This window comes from Micromesistius poutassou (genome assembly GCF_964030765.1).
Source record: "Micromesistius poutassou genome assembly, chromosome: 3".
NCBI lineage: Eukaryota > Metazoa > Chordata > Actinopteri > Gadiformes > Gadidae > Micromesistius > Micromesistius poutassou.
This window is the reverse complement of record NC_140273.1, coordinates 18,346,119-18,367,355: the sequence shown is the minus strand read 5'-3', so window position 1 is coordinate 18,367,355 and position 21,237 is coordinate 18,346,119. Positions and strand designations below refer to the sequence as shown.

General features: G+C 45.8%; 1 protein-coding gene across 3 annotated transcripts in view; it reads left to right on the top strand.

Moving 5' to 3' along the window:
* The first annotated feature begins 6,676 nt into the window (after positions 1 to 6,676).
* Positions 6,677 to 21,237, top strand: part of tnrc6c2 (trinucleotide repeat containing adaptor 6C2) — a 46,468-nt gene continuing 31,907 nt past the window's right edge. For all 3 annotated transcript variants that reach the window (XM_084465015.1, XM_084465016.1, XM_084465014.1), the window contains exons 1-3: positions 6,677 to 7,320; positions 16,429 to 16,523; positions 16,985 to 17,006. In XM_084465015.1, the coding sequence (XP_084321141.1) occupies positions 16,467 to 16,523; positions 16,985 to 17,006 (79 nt within the window). In that variant the 5' untranslated portion in view covers positions 6,677 to 7,320; positions 16,429 to 16,466. The remainder of the gene's footprint in view (positions 7,321 to 16,428; positions 16,524 to 16,984; positions 17,007 to 21,237) is intronic.

The window sequence follows — 21,237 nt, the reverse complement described above, 5'->3', positions numbered from 1 at the left end:
TTAATATATTCTCTTTCTGTTTCATTCTCTCTCTCTCTCTCTCTCTCTCTCTCTCTCTCTCTCTGTTCATCATACTAGCTGTCTCTCTCTCGCTCTGCCCTGAATCCCTCCCAGGGTCTCTGACTACACACAGTGAATTAACCCAGCCTGCCCTGTTAATGGACTCCTAAATATCACCCTCATCTGATGGATATTCCTGCAACATTTACATGGGGCAGGAAATACATTAGATGCCTTCTGGCCAGTCTCTCCCATGTAGCTATTGATTGACTTGTTTTGCCTTGCACTGTAATGCAGATTGAATGGAAATGGGGGGAGGATGGTTGGATATCTGTCTGTGTGTACATGGTGCATGTAATCATAATGCATGTTTGTAGGTGTGGTGGAAATGTCAGTCGATGCCAGGCATCATGTATATCGGGGGGTATACTGTTGGCCTTTATCGTGCTCTTTTCTTCAATGTTAAACAGATGCAAATAGTGAGACACAGGATCACCTACATTACCTCACATTCCACTATTTGAAAGTACCGTCTCTTTGATTTTTCCTCGAGGGAGGGGAAATTTCAATCTCAAAGAAATAATTTCCTTCGACCGTTACACATCATAGAAAACACTTTCATAAGGTCAAAAAGTCTAGCTTTAAATATTGATCCCATTTGACTGTAATCTGTCTGTATTTGAATACATCTCCACCCACAAGCCAAGCAGCCAGCGCTGCATCCAGCACAGTGCCCTACGTGGCCTGCTGTGTACCACCGTGGTGGAGAGGCTCCACAGCTCTGTCCAGGGGGAAATCTCTGACCTGAATCGTTACTCTTCGTCTCCCCCCCCCGCCACGCTCTGAGTACGTGATACCCCCGCCAGCGAAAAAATCAAATCACCAAGCGAGTGTGTACATGTTGTTACTCTGCGTGTCACTCAGCTGCAACCGATCGATACGCTTAGTAGGGTTCTGGGCTTATGTCTGTGTGTGTGTGTGTGTGTGTGTGTGTGTGCGTGCTTGTGTTGGTGCATGTGTGTTTGAGTGTCTGTGTCTGTGTGTGTGTGTGTGTGTGTGTGTGTGTGTGTGTGTGTGTGTGTGTGTGTGTGTGTGTGTGTGTGTGTGTGTGTGTTACTGCTACTGCTGCTGCTGCTGCTGCTGACTTAATCTGCAAGCGTTCCTCTGTGCTGATGATAGCTATTGATCTGGGGAAGATCATGTGAAGGTCAGGATATGTTGTCTCTGTTTGGTCCGCCTCTGTATTAATACACTGTCTGTCCCTGCAACAGTACAGCCAGCCCTCCTCCTAATACTACTGTCAACACTATAGCCCCCACATGAAAACAACAGACACAAGATAAATGGATAGTTTCACGTGGTTTCTCAAATTAATGAGTAGCATAAAGTCTTACTCTAAAATGTCCTTATTGTACATTGACTACTGGGGTAACACATTTAAAAGTACCCCAAAAAATATATCATCCAATTAAGTATAGTTCTATTTTTCAGTTTGTCTTATAAGTCAATTTAATGTACACTGACATCCATTTAATAAAACATAAAACACATACTTTATGGATGCTCTGTTACTGTTATTATTTGATTATTAACAATATTGTTAATTGTTTTTACAAACATTTTGTTTAACATGTTTGTTTTCATTCCTGTGTGTAAACAGATATCAGAATTAAGGATAGCTTTTTGTTCATGTTCTTTGTTATATATAATCGTTGGTTCAAGGTCATAAAAATACCTAATTCTGTGGTTAGTGTAATTATTACATTATAATACTAAATACAAATGACAACAAAAAAAAGCCTCATACAAATGGTTATTTGTACGCGTAGTGTGCTCTGTAGTCACAGTTCACACACAATTAACAGTAATCCCACGATGTCGCTGTCCTGTCTCTTGATTGACAGAATGACTCTCTCCGGGTCATTCTAATCATTTCCGAATGATGAAACAGAAACTAGGCTTGTTAGCACTTAATTATTCATTTCAAGCCATAAAGGCAATCAATTAAGCTTAAGTATGCAATAAATCTGATTAACCAGTCAGTTCCAAAAACAACATAAAATTGTGGCTGGTCTTATTCCCAGTAATGAGTTAGGAAGAGGAGAGAGAGGGGAGAGGAAGGCAAATATCAGAGGGGGTCCACAGGCAAAGGTTCATAAACACACACACACTCACACGCACATGCGCACACACACTAACACACACACACACACACACACACGCACACACACACACACACACGCACGCACACACGCACGCACGCACACACACACACACACACACACACACACACACACACACACACACACACACACACAAACGGATACTAACGCATACACATACAGCCATCCACACAAGCCCTAGTATGCAAAACACCATGCGTTACATACTCCCATGATAATTTGACGTATTAGCTATGGGGGATGAAAGATAAGCAGGGCTTAATGCATGCTAATATTAAGGTCTGCAGCTTGCAATAAAATAAAGCAAGGTCATCAGGAAAAGGACATAATCTTAATTAATGTGAGAATACGTGAGTAAAACAATAACACTCATTAATACAATAAGGCGCTGGTAACTACAAATATTTTACGCTAATTATTTGAGTCTCTGAGATTCAACCTTTGGTTGCTTTGTGCGTTGTGCTAGCATCCACTTGCCGGATCGACCGTGCACTTTCTCTGCCACTATTTGTATCACTCCTCATTATTTTGACACACTTGCTCTCTCTCTCTCTCTCTCTCTCTCTCTCTCTCTCTCTCTCTCTCTCTCTCTCTCTCTCTCTCTCTCTCTCTCTCACTGGCCTTTACCTGCTTGCCCGTCCCTGGGGAAATTACCTCCGTTTGGAAATACTGTCCTGCTGCACGGCGGTGCCGCACTCCACGCTGCCTCCCTCTGTCCAGCCAGAGCATCAACATGCACATGCACACACACACACACACACACACACACACACACACACACACACACACACACACACACTGGATAGACTGGATAACACCATGCCTTACTCTTTGTTGCTTATCCAGTTCCTCTATAGTGTATAGTAGAACAAACATGTGGCCAAGAGATCTATGCACTAATAGTGGGAGTAAGAGTGGCACAGCACAACACAGGGTCTGTTGAAATGAGTCTGATGTACACATATGATGTACACAAATGTGTACAGCATGGTTTGCTTGGCTGAATCCTGTATAGACCTTTGATGTATGTCTGTGAGACATGTAGTTAAGCACCCATCATGTTTGTGTGTGTGTGTGTGTGTGTGTGTGTGTGTGTGTGTGTGTGTGTCTGTCTCTGTGTGTGTTTGTGTAGATATTATTTCCTCTAATGGAGAGATTGTTGATGTAAATAAGGTTGCAGATAAAGCTATCTCTCGCTCACTCTCTACTCTGATCTCTTGCTAGGAGTGAGGCGTTGAAATTCAAATGGTTGTCTGAGGCCATACACAGCGCCGCCAGAATACACAGACATTAGTTTTTTATAATTGCAAGGTGTGAAAATATAGAAATAAAAAGTGAGTAATCGTCGATTTTGAAAATATTGAGCACTTTTACAAATTCTGGCTCAATATTCTGCGTGCCGTCTGACTCCTGACTGAGTGAATACCTCGAGCCAAGACAGATCTTACGGGTCCGTATCCGCCAGCCACGCTGAGAACAAAGTCCTCCTGGCAGCAGACCAACACTGATTGAGCCAGCGTGAGCCTGTGTACGATTCCCTTCCATTAACTACAGTGATGCTGTGCCTGCCTCGCCCTGTCAGGATTAGCAATATGACGCTACTATTTCATATGTCAAGTCATGCCTTTGGAAATGTCACTTTGAGCGAGGCAGCAGCAGTGACGGTGACATACTGTCTGCATTTTGATTGCTCACATGCATAAACTCTAGACTGAGGCGGGGTGTTTGCATATTGATAATCAATACCAACTGCAGCCCCCCCCTCCCTCGCAGAAGCCCAAACTCCAGTAGCCTGTCTCCATTCCATCAGGCATTCTGCCTCAGACAGCAGGCAAACACACGCCCACGGCAGGGGAGTGTGGTTTTGAAAACCCAAATCTGCCTCTTTGCTCAGCTACTTTGGGAAAATATTTGGCTCCACCTCAATTGGTTTGATTGGCAGATTCCAACAGATTAGAGCACAACATGTTTTGTCTTTGAAGGGGACTTTGTGTGTGATAGCCGAGCATGGTGAATATTGATGACTGTGTCCATTTATCTGGTGTGGGCGGCCCATTATGCATTACATTTTGAATATGTTTTCAGCTATAAAGCGCACAATGAGGCCAGTTGGGATTATTTTATGCGATTTGTCTGGTGATGCGTCTGCCTTATATAAATGTGTGTTATTATTAATGTATCGAGAAGGAAATACTGTCCCTCATGGGAAACATATAAATGATAAACTCTAGCCACAGAGCATGCACATTAAATATACATTTAACCACATAACACATCCACAAGTTTGTGGCATGGGACTATGTGTCCATATCTGTGTGTGGAGTTATACATCAGAGTATATATATTACTGTAGTTTATGCACGACAAAGTGTGTGTGTGTGTGTGTGTGTGTGTGTGTGTGTGTGTGTGTCCGTGTGTACGTGTGTATGTGTGGGTGTGTGTGTGTGCATGGCAAACCCGTAGCGGGTTTTGAAATTAAAACCTTATGCGGAACGCAGCTCATGATTAAACTGGAATTAAAACAAAAGGAAGAGGGTGTGCGCAGAAAAGGAGCAATCACAGACAGACAGAGAGGCAGGAGACGATGAGAGAGAGAGAGAGCCTGCAAAGAAAACAGAAAAGGAGGAGGAGGAGGAGGAGGAGGAGGTGGAGAGGAGCAGTGTGTTGTCAGTCCTGAGCTTGTGTGTGTGTGTGTGTGTGTATGGGCTGGCTCCTATCAGAATGTCAAGCAGAGCTTTCCCATTGGACCTCCTTCCACCAGTGCTCTGCTGAAATGCGAAAGCAATTAGGGAAATTGGCCGAGTCAAAGAACTAGCCGAGAGACACCTGAAAGAATAGCGTTGATGATTCGGAGGGTCATTGTGCAAAGGAGTTAACCACGCACACACACACACACACACACACACACACACACACACACACACACACACACACACACACACACACACACACACACTCACACTCACACACCAGACACATGCTCGCACATATACATGCACAGAGTTTCCATCTCAATATTCTTTCCTTGTGTTTTCTAGATCACGATAGGCTATTAAAGGTGTATGAGAGATGTTACGATGGTGTTTCTTAGGCACAAATTTCGATCCAAGGTATTTCGAGCAATCACTGCACTGTATTTAGCCATGCACAAAAAAAACCCTCTGATTTATGTTTCTGAGGCGCATATTTTCTGGAACATCGTGTTGTGATGGGTGGAAAAGGAGGTTGCATATTTCGCTATATTTCATAGGCTTTTAGCGAGCTGTAGTTTGGGTAGTCATTGCTGCCTGTTGGTTCTCATTTGATTCAGTTAGCATTTTTATTTGATTCAAAGCATAAGGATGATTATGAACCCAATACATTTTAGTGACATTGACATCAGCCCAGCCGCCCCTTAACCTCAGTCTGTGATCCATGCAAAACTACATTTCCCTTCAGGCATCTCCGAAAGCAACACCCTCCACACTCACCTCTCTTAACCCCCGGTTTGGAACATCTGCTTTTACCATTCAGTCGGAGCCGGCCGCTATAATAGCTCTGGGCATTTTGCCTTGAAGAGAGAGGGAGAGGGGGGCTCTTTCCTGGGGCCCCTGGCTTTCTCATTAATAGTCTCTCCCTGTGATGTATGAAACCCTGCAGCTCTCACTGGTCAGCCTTCCCCTTTTGTGGGCCACAGCCTTGACCTGTTCCCACACTGTGTGTCTGTGTCTGTGTGTGTGTCTGTGTGTGTGCCAGAGTTCTGTGTGTTCGTACGCAATGGTCATTTCCATGAGAAAGGAGCTCAGAGAATGGACAGAGGCCACTTTTTCTTTCTCTCTGAGCCGGCTGCAAACGCAGTGCAGGGGTTGCAAGTCGACCTCATCCATCACGCAGTGAATAGCGTGGAGAGGTGTGTGCTTCTGAAAATCATGGGATCACACGATTCTTTAAGTAAAGGTTATCTTGGGTAAGAATAACAAGTCTTGGTGGGATTCGTTTCTTTAAAGGATGTTATGATGAAATGCCGTTTTTTGGAATTTATTAATTCTAATTCTATCAGTTGATATTATGTTGGGTATTTCTGAATTGTTTTGTCACATTAAGTATTTAATGTGTTGGAGATCCTGCTAGTGCAAACACATGGGTAGAAGCAGTTTGAGAGAATGTGATTATAGTAAAACACATTAGCTGTGAAATAAAATCAAACACAATAAAATCAGTAAGGCCTGAGAGCTCCTTGCCTAAGCAATTACCTTTGAAATATGATATGCCTGTCTATCATTTTTCTATATCTGAGCACCGCTTTGTCAAGGGTAGGGCGAGGGGGCGGGGCGAAGGACTAGTGTATGTGTGTGGGTGTGTGTCACATGGATATGCTGGACGTGCATTGGACCACTGCCTCGGCTGTGTCGTCTCCCTGGGAGGGGAGAGAGCAGTGTTGTTAGTTTGAACAAAATGGCTGCAGGATCCCTGTCAGCGAGAGCGCACTGAACGCGTATAATGACTGTCCACTCCTCCGTTTGGATTCACCGAGAATGTATTTTCCTGGATTCATTTTTCAACTCGCATTCGCGCTAGCCAGCTCGTCGGTCAGATGTTGTGGCTCCAGCTAGCTTCCCAGCTAGCAACCTAAAACGAATACATTTCTTTTTGCACTTTAAAAACAAGTTGGCTAGCTGGTTAACGCCATCGGTGGCTCCGTGCGCACTCGTCTGCGCTTTTAATTCAAATTGTCTCAATCTTTCTCCTGCAAAACCTTGCGTTAAAATCGATGACACACGCCAACTACAGCGCACAATATTCAGCTGCTTTCAGAATCCGTTTTTCGCGTTAGTTTGTTGACCTGTGCTTATTTCCACCGATATATATCGTGACGGTGGTTGAACGAACTGCTTCGAGCAAGTGTTACTTTGGGAGGATTTTCACTCTTAAAAGAGTAACTGTGTCTGGCTGTCTAGCCATCGTTAAACGTTACCTCGGTGATCCGCCACCCATCTGCTCACGCAGCAGTCGGCACCTCAGCCTCCGCACGGCGGCCCAGCGCGTCTCTTTACGCGTCTCCTAACGGGTACTTTATCAAGACACGGTTCAGGACCCTTCCTCTGCTGAAAACCTCCGCCATACGCCAACACTTCACTGAAAGCTGCTGATGCGCCAGGTACGTTTTAATAGACGGCATCGTCACATTTTGACCACATTCCCGCTGCAGGTGCAGACCGACAGCCTGGGTGAAATGTCTAATATGCACGATTGTACATTGCATAGCAGATGCACCTCGGGAATGTTCATCTCGATGTCCTAGTAATGCATGCAACCACTACTAGGTAGAACACATGACGTTAATTTCCATGCATTTTGAAGGCATAGGCATGTTCGCAATATAATCCCTCTGGTGGTATGAACGACATTTTCTATTCGCGAATATCTGCGTAAATATGGAGGCTGTTGTGTGATCGTCCAAGTCACCGGATTAGTGCGCCAGCAACGAAGGAGTTATTGAAGTGACCGAGACGAGCGCTTAAAAGGGTTAATGCAATTATTGAGCATTACATGTGTGTAATATCTGTACCATCCATGGTTTTATTTAGCTGGTTTATCTCTTATTTGACATTAGGACCATAGACTAAAGAGGTCCATCTGTTTTTACTTTGGTTTGGTCTTCTCTAGATGTGGCACATTGCCCCGGTGACGACGGAGATAGACCTGTCTTAAAGTTTCACGTCGTTGTCTTTTTTTGCTCCTCGTCTTCATCCACACGCAGTTGACTGCGTGTGTGTTCTCATGTAATCGTCATGTATTGTCCGACGGACGAATGGGTTTCCTTATTGCTGTGTTTTGTAGTTTAGTCTCCCGCATTTCTACCAAGGATAAATGTCAACCTTCAATGTGTGCTGCATGACCAATTGTGCGCTCTTGCAATGGCTTGACGCACACACTGCAGGGCACCGTCTCGGCGATGGCACGGGGACGGGGATTGAACCCAGTGCTTCGAGCGAGCCCCCTCCCAGGCACTGAAGAGTGGCTTTAATATCTCCACCGCGGGTCTTAATTGAAGAACATCATTTGATCGTTCCGTTTCTCCCCCGCGTTTCCTTCCCCATGCGGACATCTCTGTCAGCGTCGCCTTATCTCCATCGCTCGTCACACCCCAGCGGGGAGATGAAATGAAAAATGCACATCCCGAGCCTGTGTGTGGAATAGTGGACGGGAAGAACCGTGGCTGTGCATGTTGTTTTGTGTGTGCGCTTATGTGTCTGTAATAACGATGATATGTTTGTATTATAGCTATGGAGGTGTATGTACCTTGTGTGTACAGTGTTTGGAGGTGACTCATTTTTTAAAAATCTTTCTGTTAAACTGAGGGACCAATAACGTCCAGCTCAGAGCTCCGCGCCGTTTGTTAAGGCGCTGCGATTGTTAATCAGGTTATGATGTTCACTCTCCGTGACACAAACAGACCCTGGTTCTCCTTGAACAGAGCTGTAAATGTGTGTTTGATGTGGTTAGAAAGAGTGTTGGGCTCAGACCGACAGTTAATGCAGACGAGACAGTAGGTGGCTGGGATTGAAGGGGATATGGGCATTAAAATGTGGATGTTTTTTATAATTCTTGGCAATGTCGGTCCTCTTCTTCTGTGACCCGTTCTCAAAATTTTGTAGCCTAGGGATAAGCCCTATTCTCCTGCATGTGTTATACCATAATTAACCCCAGGGAATAAGGGAAAGGGAGTCATTTAAAGGAATCAGTCGAAGATTGGGAAATTCAACACAATGGGTTAAAGAAAATGGTATTAATATAGTATAAATTAGGTAGTACTCTAGCCTATAGGCTTACTTTGACATTTTCATCCCACTATGAGAAGATTCATTCTCTCATTCAGGGACCCAGTCTCATTAAACAAATGGCTACTGTAATCATCATGACCAAACGACCCTCTAGCAATGCAATAGACCCATAACCTTTCCCCGTTCCCCATTCATGCCTTGAAATGTAGTGGATCTGAGCCTGTGACGGCTTGGCTCTACCACATTTGTTTCAAACGTTGGTGTATTGGAAATAAAACGTGCCACGGATGTATCCTCATTCTATCAGTAATAAGGTACATGGTTATCATCAGAGCTTAGTCCAACATGACAACAAAAGCGTGAAGAAGCAGCCATATTCCTCAGGTTATCTTTGGCAAGATTCCCTATTGCCCTGTACCCCCTTATAACACATTGTACATACGACCCTGGGCATTCTACTAGTTACTAGACTATATCTAGCTGATTAACCCCTGGGGAAGGCTTCGGCTGAACAAGGGTTTGTGTGCCACGTGTCCGGACAACTTGACTTGTTCAGTTGACCCTCACTGTGGTAACGCCCACTGAAGTGTGTGTGTGTGTGTGTGTGTGTGTGTGTGTGTGTGTGTGTGTGTGTGTGTGTGTGTGGGGAATGTGGGCTGTGTGTGATCTATCATGTTTCCCAGTCACTGACCTTAGCACCAGCCTGGCCACACGACTTACTAAGCTTGTTATTATGAAGGCTTTTTAAAACAACTGGCAGTTAACCCTAACAGCCGCTGTGTGTGTGTGTGTTGAAGAAGGTTGTGTCAGTGAAATCATCTGAACTCAACAACAGGCTGTCTGCCAAAAACCATTAACCCCTGTCCTCTCTTCTCGGTTGACGGCCAATTCTAAGTCTCACTGAGGTAAAGGCCTGTCAGACAGCTGTTCAGTGTCCACCAGAACTTTGTGCATTATACAAAACAAAGTGTGTGTTTGTGTGCGTGCTGCCAATTCTGCGTTTGTTAGTCTATGTGTCTGCAGGTGTAAGCGGTGTGTGTCTGCGTGTTCGTGTGTACGTGTGTCTGCATGTATCCGTGTGTGTCTGTGTTGAATTTTTGGTTAAATACTTCACTGATGCATGCATTTGTCTATCCTGGGGAGGTTTTCTGTTTCCCTAACACTGAATATATATGCTTCTGCCGAGGGGTTGCACGTGGTTTTATACACACTGAGCAGAAACAGGATTTTGTAGTCAAATGGAACCTATGTTAATGCCAGTTGCTACAGTAATCCTTCCCCAACACCGTCTGGGCATATCAGCCACTTGGTTTAAGATATCCGGGCTGAAAGGCTGGGTGCTTCAGACTAGACTAGGGGGGTTCCTACCTCCATTCATTGCAGGGGAAAGGGGTGGGCTTGCAGGGGGGATGGTTGCTTGTGGTGGGCCCCAGCTAGGGTAACTGGGGCCAGGGCTGGAGGTGGGAGGAGGGTTGGCGTGGGTCCAGGGGAATGTCCAGTGTACCCAGGCCCTTGTTATTTGTGGGCTAATTGGAGTGGCGGGCACTAGCACATTGAAAGCTGACGGAGAGCTCAGTATACTCACTGGCAACGTTGCTTTTGATTTTATGTAAGGGGTTCTCTGTTGTTCAGCCCAAAGTGTACAAAGCAAGGAAATACCTTTTGAGAAATGTAAAGTGTAGTGTGATCAGACCCAACGTACAGGCGCTACAAGTAATGTTCATTGTTTTAGCTAGTGTTTTAGACATTGATTTGGCTGAATATAAATGGAAATAAACTAATTTCATGCAACAACAAAAAAGCACACCAAACTGTATTAATGTAACAGGATGTTAAAGCTTCAGAGGGAGCGCTAAAGTCTTGACCCATGGTCATCATATAAAGCCTTTCCATCGAGATAGAAAGTGTTCTCGTTTTGATGTTGGTTTGTCCAAGGTTTTTTTTATTATTGATACACTCGAGAATGTTCCTCCCCGCTCTCTTCCTGCGCTCTGTCATATCACAGCTCTCTTTGTCCCCTTCCCGATCGTGGGTTCTAAATCTTCTCTCACGGTCGAGTGTTGTCGCTTGATCACTTTGTGGGTCTCGTTTACTGCTGCAGCAGGCAGGGAAATGTCAATGGGCAGTCAATATGAAGGTCACTTTGATGGAACTTAACCTTGACAATTAAGTCCTGTGTGTGTGCATGTGTGCACACACACAAGCATAACCTTGCATTCCCTTTGCCACTGTCAGGTTTGTTTGGTTAGGCATTGGGGCTTCTGACATTTTGAGTGGAGGTAGGCGGCAGCTGAGAAAAGCTCTGCAGTATAAAATTACTGTGTGTGTGTGTGTGTGTGTGTGTGTGTGTGTGTGTGTGTGTGTGTGTGTGTGTGTGTGTGTGTGTGTGTGTGTGTGTGTGTGTGTGCGCGCACTGACACTTTCTTCTATTCCTTGCCATTGTGTTGTGTTTTTCCAGCTTTAACATGATAGAAGCTACATTTTACATCCAAGTAATATGTAAAACATTTCCACCAGTCATGTTTCTTCTCCCTAAGAAGGCTGGCTCCTCAATTTGAAAAACGTCAGTTGATGTTTCCAACTGTTAAGTAAAAAATATGTTTTCTTCAAATATAGAGTTAATTTACAAAAGACTGAAGAAGAAAATATACACAAATTATCATATATATATATATTTCCCTTAAAACGAAGACGACAAGAAATACTTTGTCAAGCTTATTGCAAAGTTTCACAATCGAATACATCCTTAATGCATTAATACATGCTATTAATGCCACTATAATAGCATTGTTTATGAGCAGTTTTAATCATTGCCGGGGAGAGTCACTTACTTAATCTTCCTTGGTTGTAAAGCAAACTCTATTCTGCTTTATTAGAGGTTGCCGATTGTTCGGCTCTTTAACAGTGCTTCATAAACCACACCGTCCTAGAGCAAGCAGACAAACACTGTAAAAATACACACTCTTGCATTAAGCAGCCGTATCCAGAAGACAAGCATTACCACATGCACTTATTCATGCATTTTATACAGACATGAGTATAAAGCAGCATTAAAAGGGCAAATAGACTGGAAGGACGGTTTCTTAAATTCAATAAGCCTTGACTAGTTTGGTTTGGCATCGCAAAGCTCTCCCTGGCCCTTTCTCATTGACTTAAATCTCCTTCTTTAATGAGCTGCCAACATGTTGAAGTTTTGCATACACTTGGATAGGGGCGGCCGCCAATACACTAAGAGCTAATACATGGCGGACACTTCAAAGCAGTTATTTATACATAGCTTCTATAGCTATGTATATAGCTTCTAGAGATTCTGCGCTCTATCACTGAGGCTCGCTCTACATCTTTTTGTCTCTCGCTCACCTGCTTCTTTGCCCTTTATTGTCCCACCCACCCGCTAACACTCGTCCCGAGCTCCACCAACTCTCATTTGTTTATTTTGAGGAAGTTTTGGTTTCCGCAAGGCACAGCTAAGGTAGACAGACTTATTCATACGCACTGAGAGAGTCTTCATTCTGCCTCGGGGGGATGTGTGTGTGCGTGTGTGCGTGTTATAGCAACCACACCAAAGAAGAAAGCGAACCCTTAAATTCCACGCAGCTGATGGCAGTAGTAGTAAATGGAGTGAAGAAGCACACACTCGGTAATAGTAGCAGCCCTGCAGTTGGAATCCCCCCATGTGGGCCGCCCACCATCACGAGCGGGAATTTAAATAAGGAAAACAAGCCGTCGTAGTGTTTAGTGTGTCGACACACACGGCCCTCTGCACTCGTGCTGCGATGCATGGGCTTGCTGGATGATCGGTAATTGCGTAAGAAGAGCGAGGAGGTTTTCCCCCATTCTGTGTGCAGCGGCTGGCTGATGAACCTCTCTGTTGTGGAGGACAGGAACGCCCCGCTGCCGGCCTCCGCGTCTCCTGTGATTGGTGTAGCGTGGTCGTGGTGCACTGGGACTGGTGGCTCCCGACACGTGAAGCCCAGTCTGCTGCCTCGTGGCTGGATCCATTCTGAGCTTCCCTCTCGCTCTCTCTTGCTCTGTCTCCGTCCATGTCTCTCTCTCTCTCTCTGTACTCCGTCATCCATCCCTGGATCTTTCCTTCATTCATTCATTTGATCTCTTGGTCCGTGTCTGTCCCAAATGTCCCAAAGAGTTTCTCTCTGTCTGCCTCAATGTTTCTCATGCTTTTTGGTTTTCCTCCTCCACCTTTCTCTCACACACACACACATTTCTTCATTTTAGCCTTGTTTATTTTGCCATCCTCCTAGCGAGGATTGTTTTTTTCACTCTTTCTTTTTCTCTCTCTCCCTCCTTCCACCCCTCGGCCGCCTCTCCGGCTGCTGTTGTTCTTAATTGGTGTTCCCTCTGTCGTAGCTTTCATCCTCTGCTTGGATTTGCTCTCTCTCTCTCGCTCTGCTCGCTGGTGGAACGCGACAGGCATCAGACAGCATGCACATCAAACCTGTGTGTGTGGTATGTGTGTGTGTGTCTGGGGTTGTCTGTTTGATATCTGTTTGTGTGGATGCCTCTCCCCGTGTGTATGTGTATGAGGGAGCGTAAAGGCTTCCAAGCTGCATTTGAACCAACGTGACCCGGCCATGTAGACCACCAGCCTACAAACTAGTCTTTACTGAACAGACACTTATAAGAAGAAGATAAGAATAGTGCAATAACAATATACATATTTTACATTTTTTCTAATACAGAAAGATAGATAACACATTTTGGGGTAAAGGTTATTAGTGATTTGGTAACCAAGAAAGGTAGACATAGCCGTAACAATAACAACATGTTGGTAACTTACATAACAGCTCTAACTAACCACAATTCATGTATTGCCTAGCTTTCATAGGAGGCAAATGTTCCCTACCTCCTTTAAATTTTTTCGTTATTTGTGTAGGTATTCTAGACGATGCCAGAGCAGCGTATTGTCTTTGCCATCGTGGTGTCTTCCTTTTGATGGGCGGTAAGCTGGTCCCAGTCTAGAGATGAAGACATTTTTATGGTCAGCAGCAGCAGCAGCAGCGTGCTTTCACCTGATTGTGGGGGTCAGGAAAACAGCGTGGACAGAGACGTAATGCCAGCAGACAGAGGAGGTGACCCCGAGTCACTCTGGCCGAGGCGGCGGTGTTGGCAATAAGAGAGGATGAAAGGCAATAGGAGATGGAGAGGGCTCGAGGCGACAGAAAGCATTGTGGCCTAAGCCTGGGTAAATGGCGTTGGGATATTCCTTTCAAGATGTATTATGACCCCCCTCAACCACTACATGTGAACTTGTAAGTACACTTATCACACAGACACTCCCACTATCGGCCTCCTTCAAGCTTGTGGCTGCTCCTCCTCCTCCTCCTCCCTACTCTGTGGACTATGGACACCATCATGGGGTTTGTTATGATGACCACCACCAGTAGCAGCAGCAGCAGCAGCAGCGGGGGCGGCTGATTGGTCGGTCTTGTTAGTGCGGGAGGGCGAAGGAGCATGTGACCTCGCTCGGCTAATGGGCATGCCAATGCCAGGATCACTCCACTCTGCCACCCCGTTTCTATGTAGGAACGAGGATCCATAGACACGGATGTGTCTGCAGACACACACACACAAACACACACACATTCTGTAGAGAGACAACTTCTATCTGTTCACACAGGGCTGCCTTCCTATCGTTGCTGGGATAGCACTTTGTCACAGACCTGCCTTATTATGAAGAATGGGACTTTGTTTGTGTGAGGGAGGGATAGTGAGAGATTGCAAAGAGGTGTAGTTAGTTTCTGCTTTTCATTTACAAGTGTGTGGAAAAAAAACCTGGCACAAAAATATTGTCAGTTTGCCTTGTGGTCTGTGTTTATATAGAAACTATTCCTTGTCATGCCGGCGGTTTTCCTTTTCCTTTTGGTCTGTTTTATTTCTCTCCCGTTTTCTTGTTTTATTTCTCTCCCGTTTTCTTCATTCTTTTGTATTTCTCAGTTTCACTCCTGCCTCGGCTATCAGTCATCCTCCACATGGCCTGCCATTACGTCTGTTTGATGGACAGCTCCCTCCCCCTACCAAAGGCACACCCAGCGGGGGGGGGGGGGGGGCAGGCCTTTGTTAATCTTGCGCTGACTGTTGGGCGTCATTGATGTACTCTGATAATATCATTTATATCTCCTATGGACACGAGCTGCTAGCCGTGTGCCTGCCCCGTCGACTGTCTTGGATGTTAAGACCTCCTGCCAAGTGTCTACCTTTCTGCAAAAAGGCTAGCCCAACCGACTGGGTTTACTGACCATGTTGAGTGGCGGCCACCTGAAGCTATCTGAATTCAAATCAATTGTACTTTCACTGCTTTCCATATATGCTGCTTAGTGCTAGTTTCTGCCTAGGTGCCTAAGTGCACAACGTCTTCGCCGTGTGTGTGTGTGTGTGTGTGTGTGTGTGTGTGTGTGTGTGCGCGTGCGTGCGTCCTTGCTAGTCTTTGCGTGCCCATGAATTGTGTGCTGTCCCTTGCTGTTAACGCGTCGTCATTGTAAATGAGGGAAACCTCAATGCCTTACGAGTGTAAATAAAGGTTCAAAATGAAAAAATCAGTGCTTCTTACTTTACAAAATACCCAGGTAGCCGTAGTAATGTTGACATGGAGCTGATGAACTGATTGGACCATCGTTGATCTGATGGGACATGGTACTGAACTCTTGTACATCTCACACACAGACAAACAGAAACACCAGCTTAGTCTCATGGCCCTGTTGGTGCATCTAATAGTTTCCAGGAGCCTTCAGCATAGCTGAGCCAGAGGAAATCGAAGCTGAAACAGTTCTTAGGTTAGCTATCAGCCAGCCGCTCTCCGTCTGTGTAGCGGGCCCCTGGCCCCTGGCCCGCTGGAAAGCCTCCACCTTGGAAAACAGCCTTGACTCCCGCATCGCCTCTACCAGTCTGTCTTCATGCACACCGCATGTCTCCCGGCCTCTCTCCCTCGCTCTGTCTCTTAAGAAAAGAAAGAGAAGCTATATATATATATATATATATATATTGTCCCCTGTGTTCCTGTACAGCCTGTGTTGGACAGGCTACACACACACTGGCTGTTGCCTTTTTCTCCTCCCAGTCCCCCGCTCCTTTTCCCGCTTATCTCTATATCTACATAATCCCAATTTGTTTTTCTTTCTTTTTTGTTTTTCTTTTGGAGTTGGCTGCATGAACAACTCCAAAGCAGTTCATGCGGTGCATATTTGGGATTGGAGCTGTTCCTTAGAACCAAGTGCGTTTCTGGCTCTGATTTTAGATGCGGGTCATTAAGAAAGAGGGATCAAACGTCCGTGTCTGGTTTGTGTGTGTTTGTCCATGTGTGTCAACACAGGGTGTGTACTTTCTTGGCATGGGGAGAGATTCCAGAGCACATGACCGCATGTGCCATGTGTAACATTCAGAGTTCTAATGCAGGAAAGTGAGCGTTACCTTCTGTGTTTACTGACGTCCATTTTTGTTTGTTTGTTTGTTTGTTTGTTGTGCAGCTGAGAGAAGCGAGTGACAGAAGAACGTGAACCATTTGATGGAAAAAAAGAAAAGGCAAGAAGAGAAAACCAAGAGGGACGCCGCTCAGAAAAAGGTAAGATGGATAGAAATGTACATTCACAGACAGACATTTATAGTTGGAAAGTTTTCAAGAAACCCATTAGTGTGTGTGTGTGTGTGTGTGTGTGTGTGTGTGTGTGTGTGTGTGTGTGTGTGTGCCTGCCACGCTGGGAGAGATGGTGGGGGGGGGGCTCTATTAAGGATTTATTAGCCTAATTAGTATCTAATTCACAGCAGGTTTAATTAACGTTAACGGCCTAGTCTGTGGTGAGCAGCAAACGCTCAACGCCCAATGTCCTTGAACAGACTGCAGTACTAGGATATGACGTAGCACTGTGTAGGCTAGGCATGCTAGCTCTGTCTAGTTACTCTAGCCTTCTCTAAAGCCCGGGCAGAAATATGACTTTCTTATGCCTATGACTTGCTTATTGATTGCTTATACCTGGGTATTTTGTAACGATTTGGTTTCTTTTCCTATCTTTCTCTCCATCTCAGGCTGCTGATCAGAAAACCAAAGGTGAGTGTCTTAGTGATTTCAACTAACATCCTATCTGTGATTGGCCCGCGTATGTACAGGGCAACGCTTAAATGTAATTAAATTAAATTTGTGTGTGTGCACGCTCATTTGCAAGTGTCCATTTAGTGCACATATATTTGTGTACTTGTGCCTGTAAATGCACATGCTCAATGCCGGACTCATTCCAAGCACCAGTTGGACTGAGCCAGGTCTGGACGTGAGGCCTGTAACTAACTGTGAACTATCTGTAGCCGTGCGTGCTAGCCATAGACCAGGTTGTAACTTTGGGAATCTAACCAGGGACCTTTCAGCAGGGAGTCAAGCACCCCATAACCATTAAGCTATCCTGGTCCATGGGCACAATGGCAACGGTTGTCAGGGGTGAAGCCAGAAATATAACAGGACAGAACTATGAACACAGCTCTACATGGCCTTTTTGTTTTGAAGAAGAAATCAAAAAAACATTTAAAAAGGAAATGAAGTGCGAGGAAGTTGCTAATGAAGGAGTGCGAGTAATGAAGCGCTGAGCACTTTAGACGTGTGCCAAAAGTGACCGAGTCCATGGCGGCTTCCAGAGCGCAGTGCTAATGGTACGGCTATTACGCCATGATATGTTTAATGAGAGAGCGAGAAATCAAGGGATTTGTCACGGTCCCATCCACTTCGTGTGTTTGTGTGGCAGTGTCTCTGGATGTGCGTGCGTCTGTGTTTTGGGTGGAGACGGTGCAGTATTGTGAGAGTGGGATCAGGGAATGAGCTAAAGTGTAAAACAGTAGTCATCGTTTAGTCGGCCATATGGCTGACTTGTGCAAGTTTTCCTGTAACCTCACACCTGGCCTACAGGAGGACATGGGCTGGAATTAACTGAGCGCTCATCCGTGAAACTGAATAATAGAGTTGTGTGTGTGTGTGTGTGTGTGTGTGTGTGTGTGTGTGTGTGTGTGTGTGTGTGTGTGCGTGTGCGGGTGCAATCGGTGACTGCAAAATCAGTATGCAGCTATGATTTGTGTCTTTCCATCCATATCAGTGCGTTCTCCCCGCCTCACACACTCGGTCTCATTCAACATGCACAGAAATTCACCCCCTCCTCCCCCCATGCTCTCCTCCCCATCTCTCGTCGCTACACAACCCCCACCTCCCCACCCTGTCCTGCCCGCCCCAGTGCAGGCCGCCTCGGTCGCAAGGCATTTCAATTTGTTTGCGGTAATCGATCTGTGCCCAGCGCGTTCATATGTATGAAAATGAGATAAAGCACCCGCGCAGTGGAATTAACTCCTCTGCCCTCCATTAGGCATGGAGCCGCAGAGACGCATGCACACGCACACACACGCACATGCACACACGCATATGGATGCACGCACACACATGCACGCACACATACACACATGCATGACCACACACACACACACACACACACACACACAGCCACGCACATTCATTCAGCCACACACATACTCACTCACTCATTCACACACACATTTATAAAGCTACAGACCCCAGAGAAAGACTGGGCTCTTGCGTGGTCCCCATTAACACAGGGGGCAGCGGTGCCATCTCTGGCAGCCGCTCACACACGCACACGCACACGTGCACACGCACACACACGCACACACTTCAGCTAGCCAATGCATTTAAACATTTGCAGAACACACGCCTTGAGAATGTCCACACATCGTGTCGACCCTCACACGCTCATGTGTTGAGGAGCGTTCAAAGTGTACACATGCCTCTGGATGTATATAAATCAAAAAGAAGGTACACTCACATGCACACGCAAAGACATTTATGTGGCCCCCCTCCTGGGACTTGCATCCCGCCGGAACATTCTGGGACTGATACAAATGCTTTCAATCACGGAAAAGGCCATTGCTATAATGTCTTGTTTACTACACACGCACACGCACACACATACACATACACATACACACACACACACACACACACACACACCTACGAACTGTGTGTGATTAGCATGGCTCAGGAGAGAAGAGCCCGGTTCTACCCACCCAATCATCTGATCACATTCCTGCTCCCTGCTAATCAGAACATCAGCATGCTGACGACCACACACTTTTCAGTCAGGCCAGAGAACAAATCGACCACACCTCTTTCGCACAAACTCTGTCACTCCGTCTCACTTTTCACCTCTCCTTTCCATTAATTTCCCCCACACAGAGCAATAACAGTATAGTGAAGGGGGGAGGGGGGGGTCATAAACATCTGGGTCACTACTGTATAACGCTGGACCGTTTTAAATTTTTTGGGGGGACTTGGGGACCGAATATTATAGAGGCAGGCTGGGCTTGTCCATAGGGTGTTGCACAGGCCTGAACACAAATTCATGTATTGCCGCAGTATTACATATTATTAATTTGTGTCAACACTTTCTGAAAGGACATCTCATGAATTCCAATCTAATTAGAAGCTAATTTACTTTCAAAGCACAGTGGATTCTCTCTGCTGTTAACCACATTTATAAATACCCTGTGAATTAACAGCAAATGGGTGCAGAATTATGTCCGCTGGATTTATGACCATCGTGCATAATTGTTTTTCACTCTTAACCTCACCCCCATTACACACACGCATGCGTGCACACATGCGCACACACGCACCATCTCCTGGCTCTGCTGGCATCGTAAGTGAAACAGACTGGTAGACGGCGAGAGAGGGAGAAATAATGGGAGGGAACGGACAAGAGTGCTTCCATTTCAATTCAAAACCATGCTTTTCTCTGTGTGTACGAGTCTGATCAGAGGGCCACTGCAGACACAGCAATCGCCTTACTGGTCGCAGACAGACAGACAGACAGACAGACAGACAGACCGTTGTGTTCTTGCCCATGTGAGTGCTGGTCTTGTATGGAGGTGTGTTGGTACATAGATCCATGGACTCTTTGGGGAATCCATTCCGTCACTTTTGTGTTGGCAGTGAGGCTTTGATGTGATTGCCCCTGATGTAACGGCCGCCCCCGGGCACTTGCTGCCCTCAGGGTGCAACCTGGCACAGAGGTACATTATGGTCTGTTTAGAAAGCTTTTGAAGGGCCAGTCTTTTTGGTGTTCAGAAGCGGTAGTCTTCCTCAGGGAAAGCCTTCTCCTCATCATGCAGGCAGATGGAAAGGCTGCAACCTCTGGTGTGTGTGTGTGTGTGTGTGTGTGTGTGTGTGCCAGGAGGAGGGGAACTTGGGGTCACAGGAGGTACACAGAGGTGCATTGGGCAACTGTGAGGTCGCCATAGCAACAGCCTGACATAAGAGGGGTGTGTGTGTGTGTGTGTGTGTGTGTGTGTGTGTGTGTGTGTGTGTGTGTGTGTGTGTGTGTGTGTGTGTGTGTGTGTGTGTGTGTGTGTGTGTGTGTGTGTGTGTGTGTGTGTGTCAACAGAGGGTCAGAAGGGTGCGCCTGTTTAAGATACCATCTGTCAGTAGTAGTTGAGAAAACATTCTCGCTTTCACACAAACACACACTTGAGTCTTCCTGGCAATATTCACTAGTCTCTACTGAATGTTACAAAAATTGGTAATGTTGCCAATTACCACTCAGTCATTCATTTGTCAGTTTAATTTGCATTTCACTCTTTAGCGATTTTATTTTCTGCTTCACTTTGAATATAATGAATACTCGCATCCCTTAATAGCGTAGCATCTCTATATCACTATCAATAAAGGTTTTACCGGGGCTACGTCCTTTTTCAGTTGATTCACTGACTGCATCAGTAAATTACCATCCGGCTCCAGCAGTTGCCACACTGTAATTAGAATGGAAGTCAACATTTTAAAAGGGCTTTCAGATGTAACCAAAGCTCCCTTGAACAAGGGATCCCTCAGCGGGTGCGCTGCGTTTACCTCTAATAATAGTTTGGTTCACTCCTTTTGTTTTAAGGCGTTTGGCAGCCGCTCATGTCTTATTACCAGGCTGGCAGTCTGGAGTGAAGCCAACACGGGATTATTGCATCGGTGTTCAGATCACTTCAAGCCACAAGCGCTTTGTTTACTTTTGTTAACCACCAGACCTCTACTTGCTGTTAACCGCTCGCGCACTCTGCAGTGTGGGGCTCACCCGCACTGCAGAAACACAACGGAGTCATAGCACACCCGCGTTTTATATCATCTCCAACGCGAGACATTGCAAATCTGTGCAATGTACACTGGTGTTTACCGCAGCATCGTGCTTCCTGGTTGGTCCGGGGCTGAGGAGTTGTGTTTTCAGGGGGCTAATGAAAGCAGCCTGGGG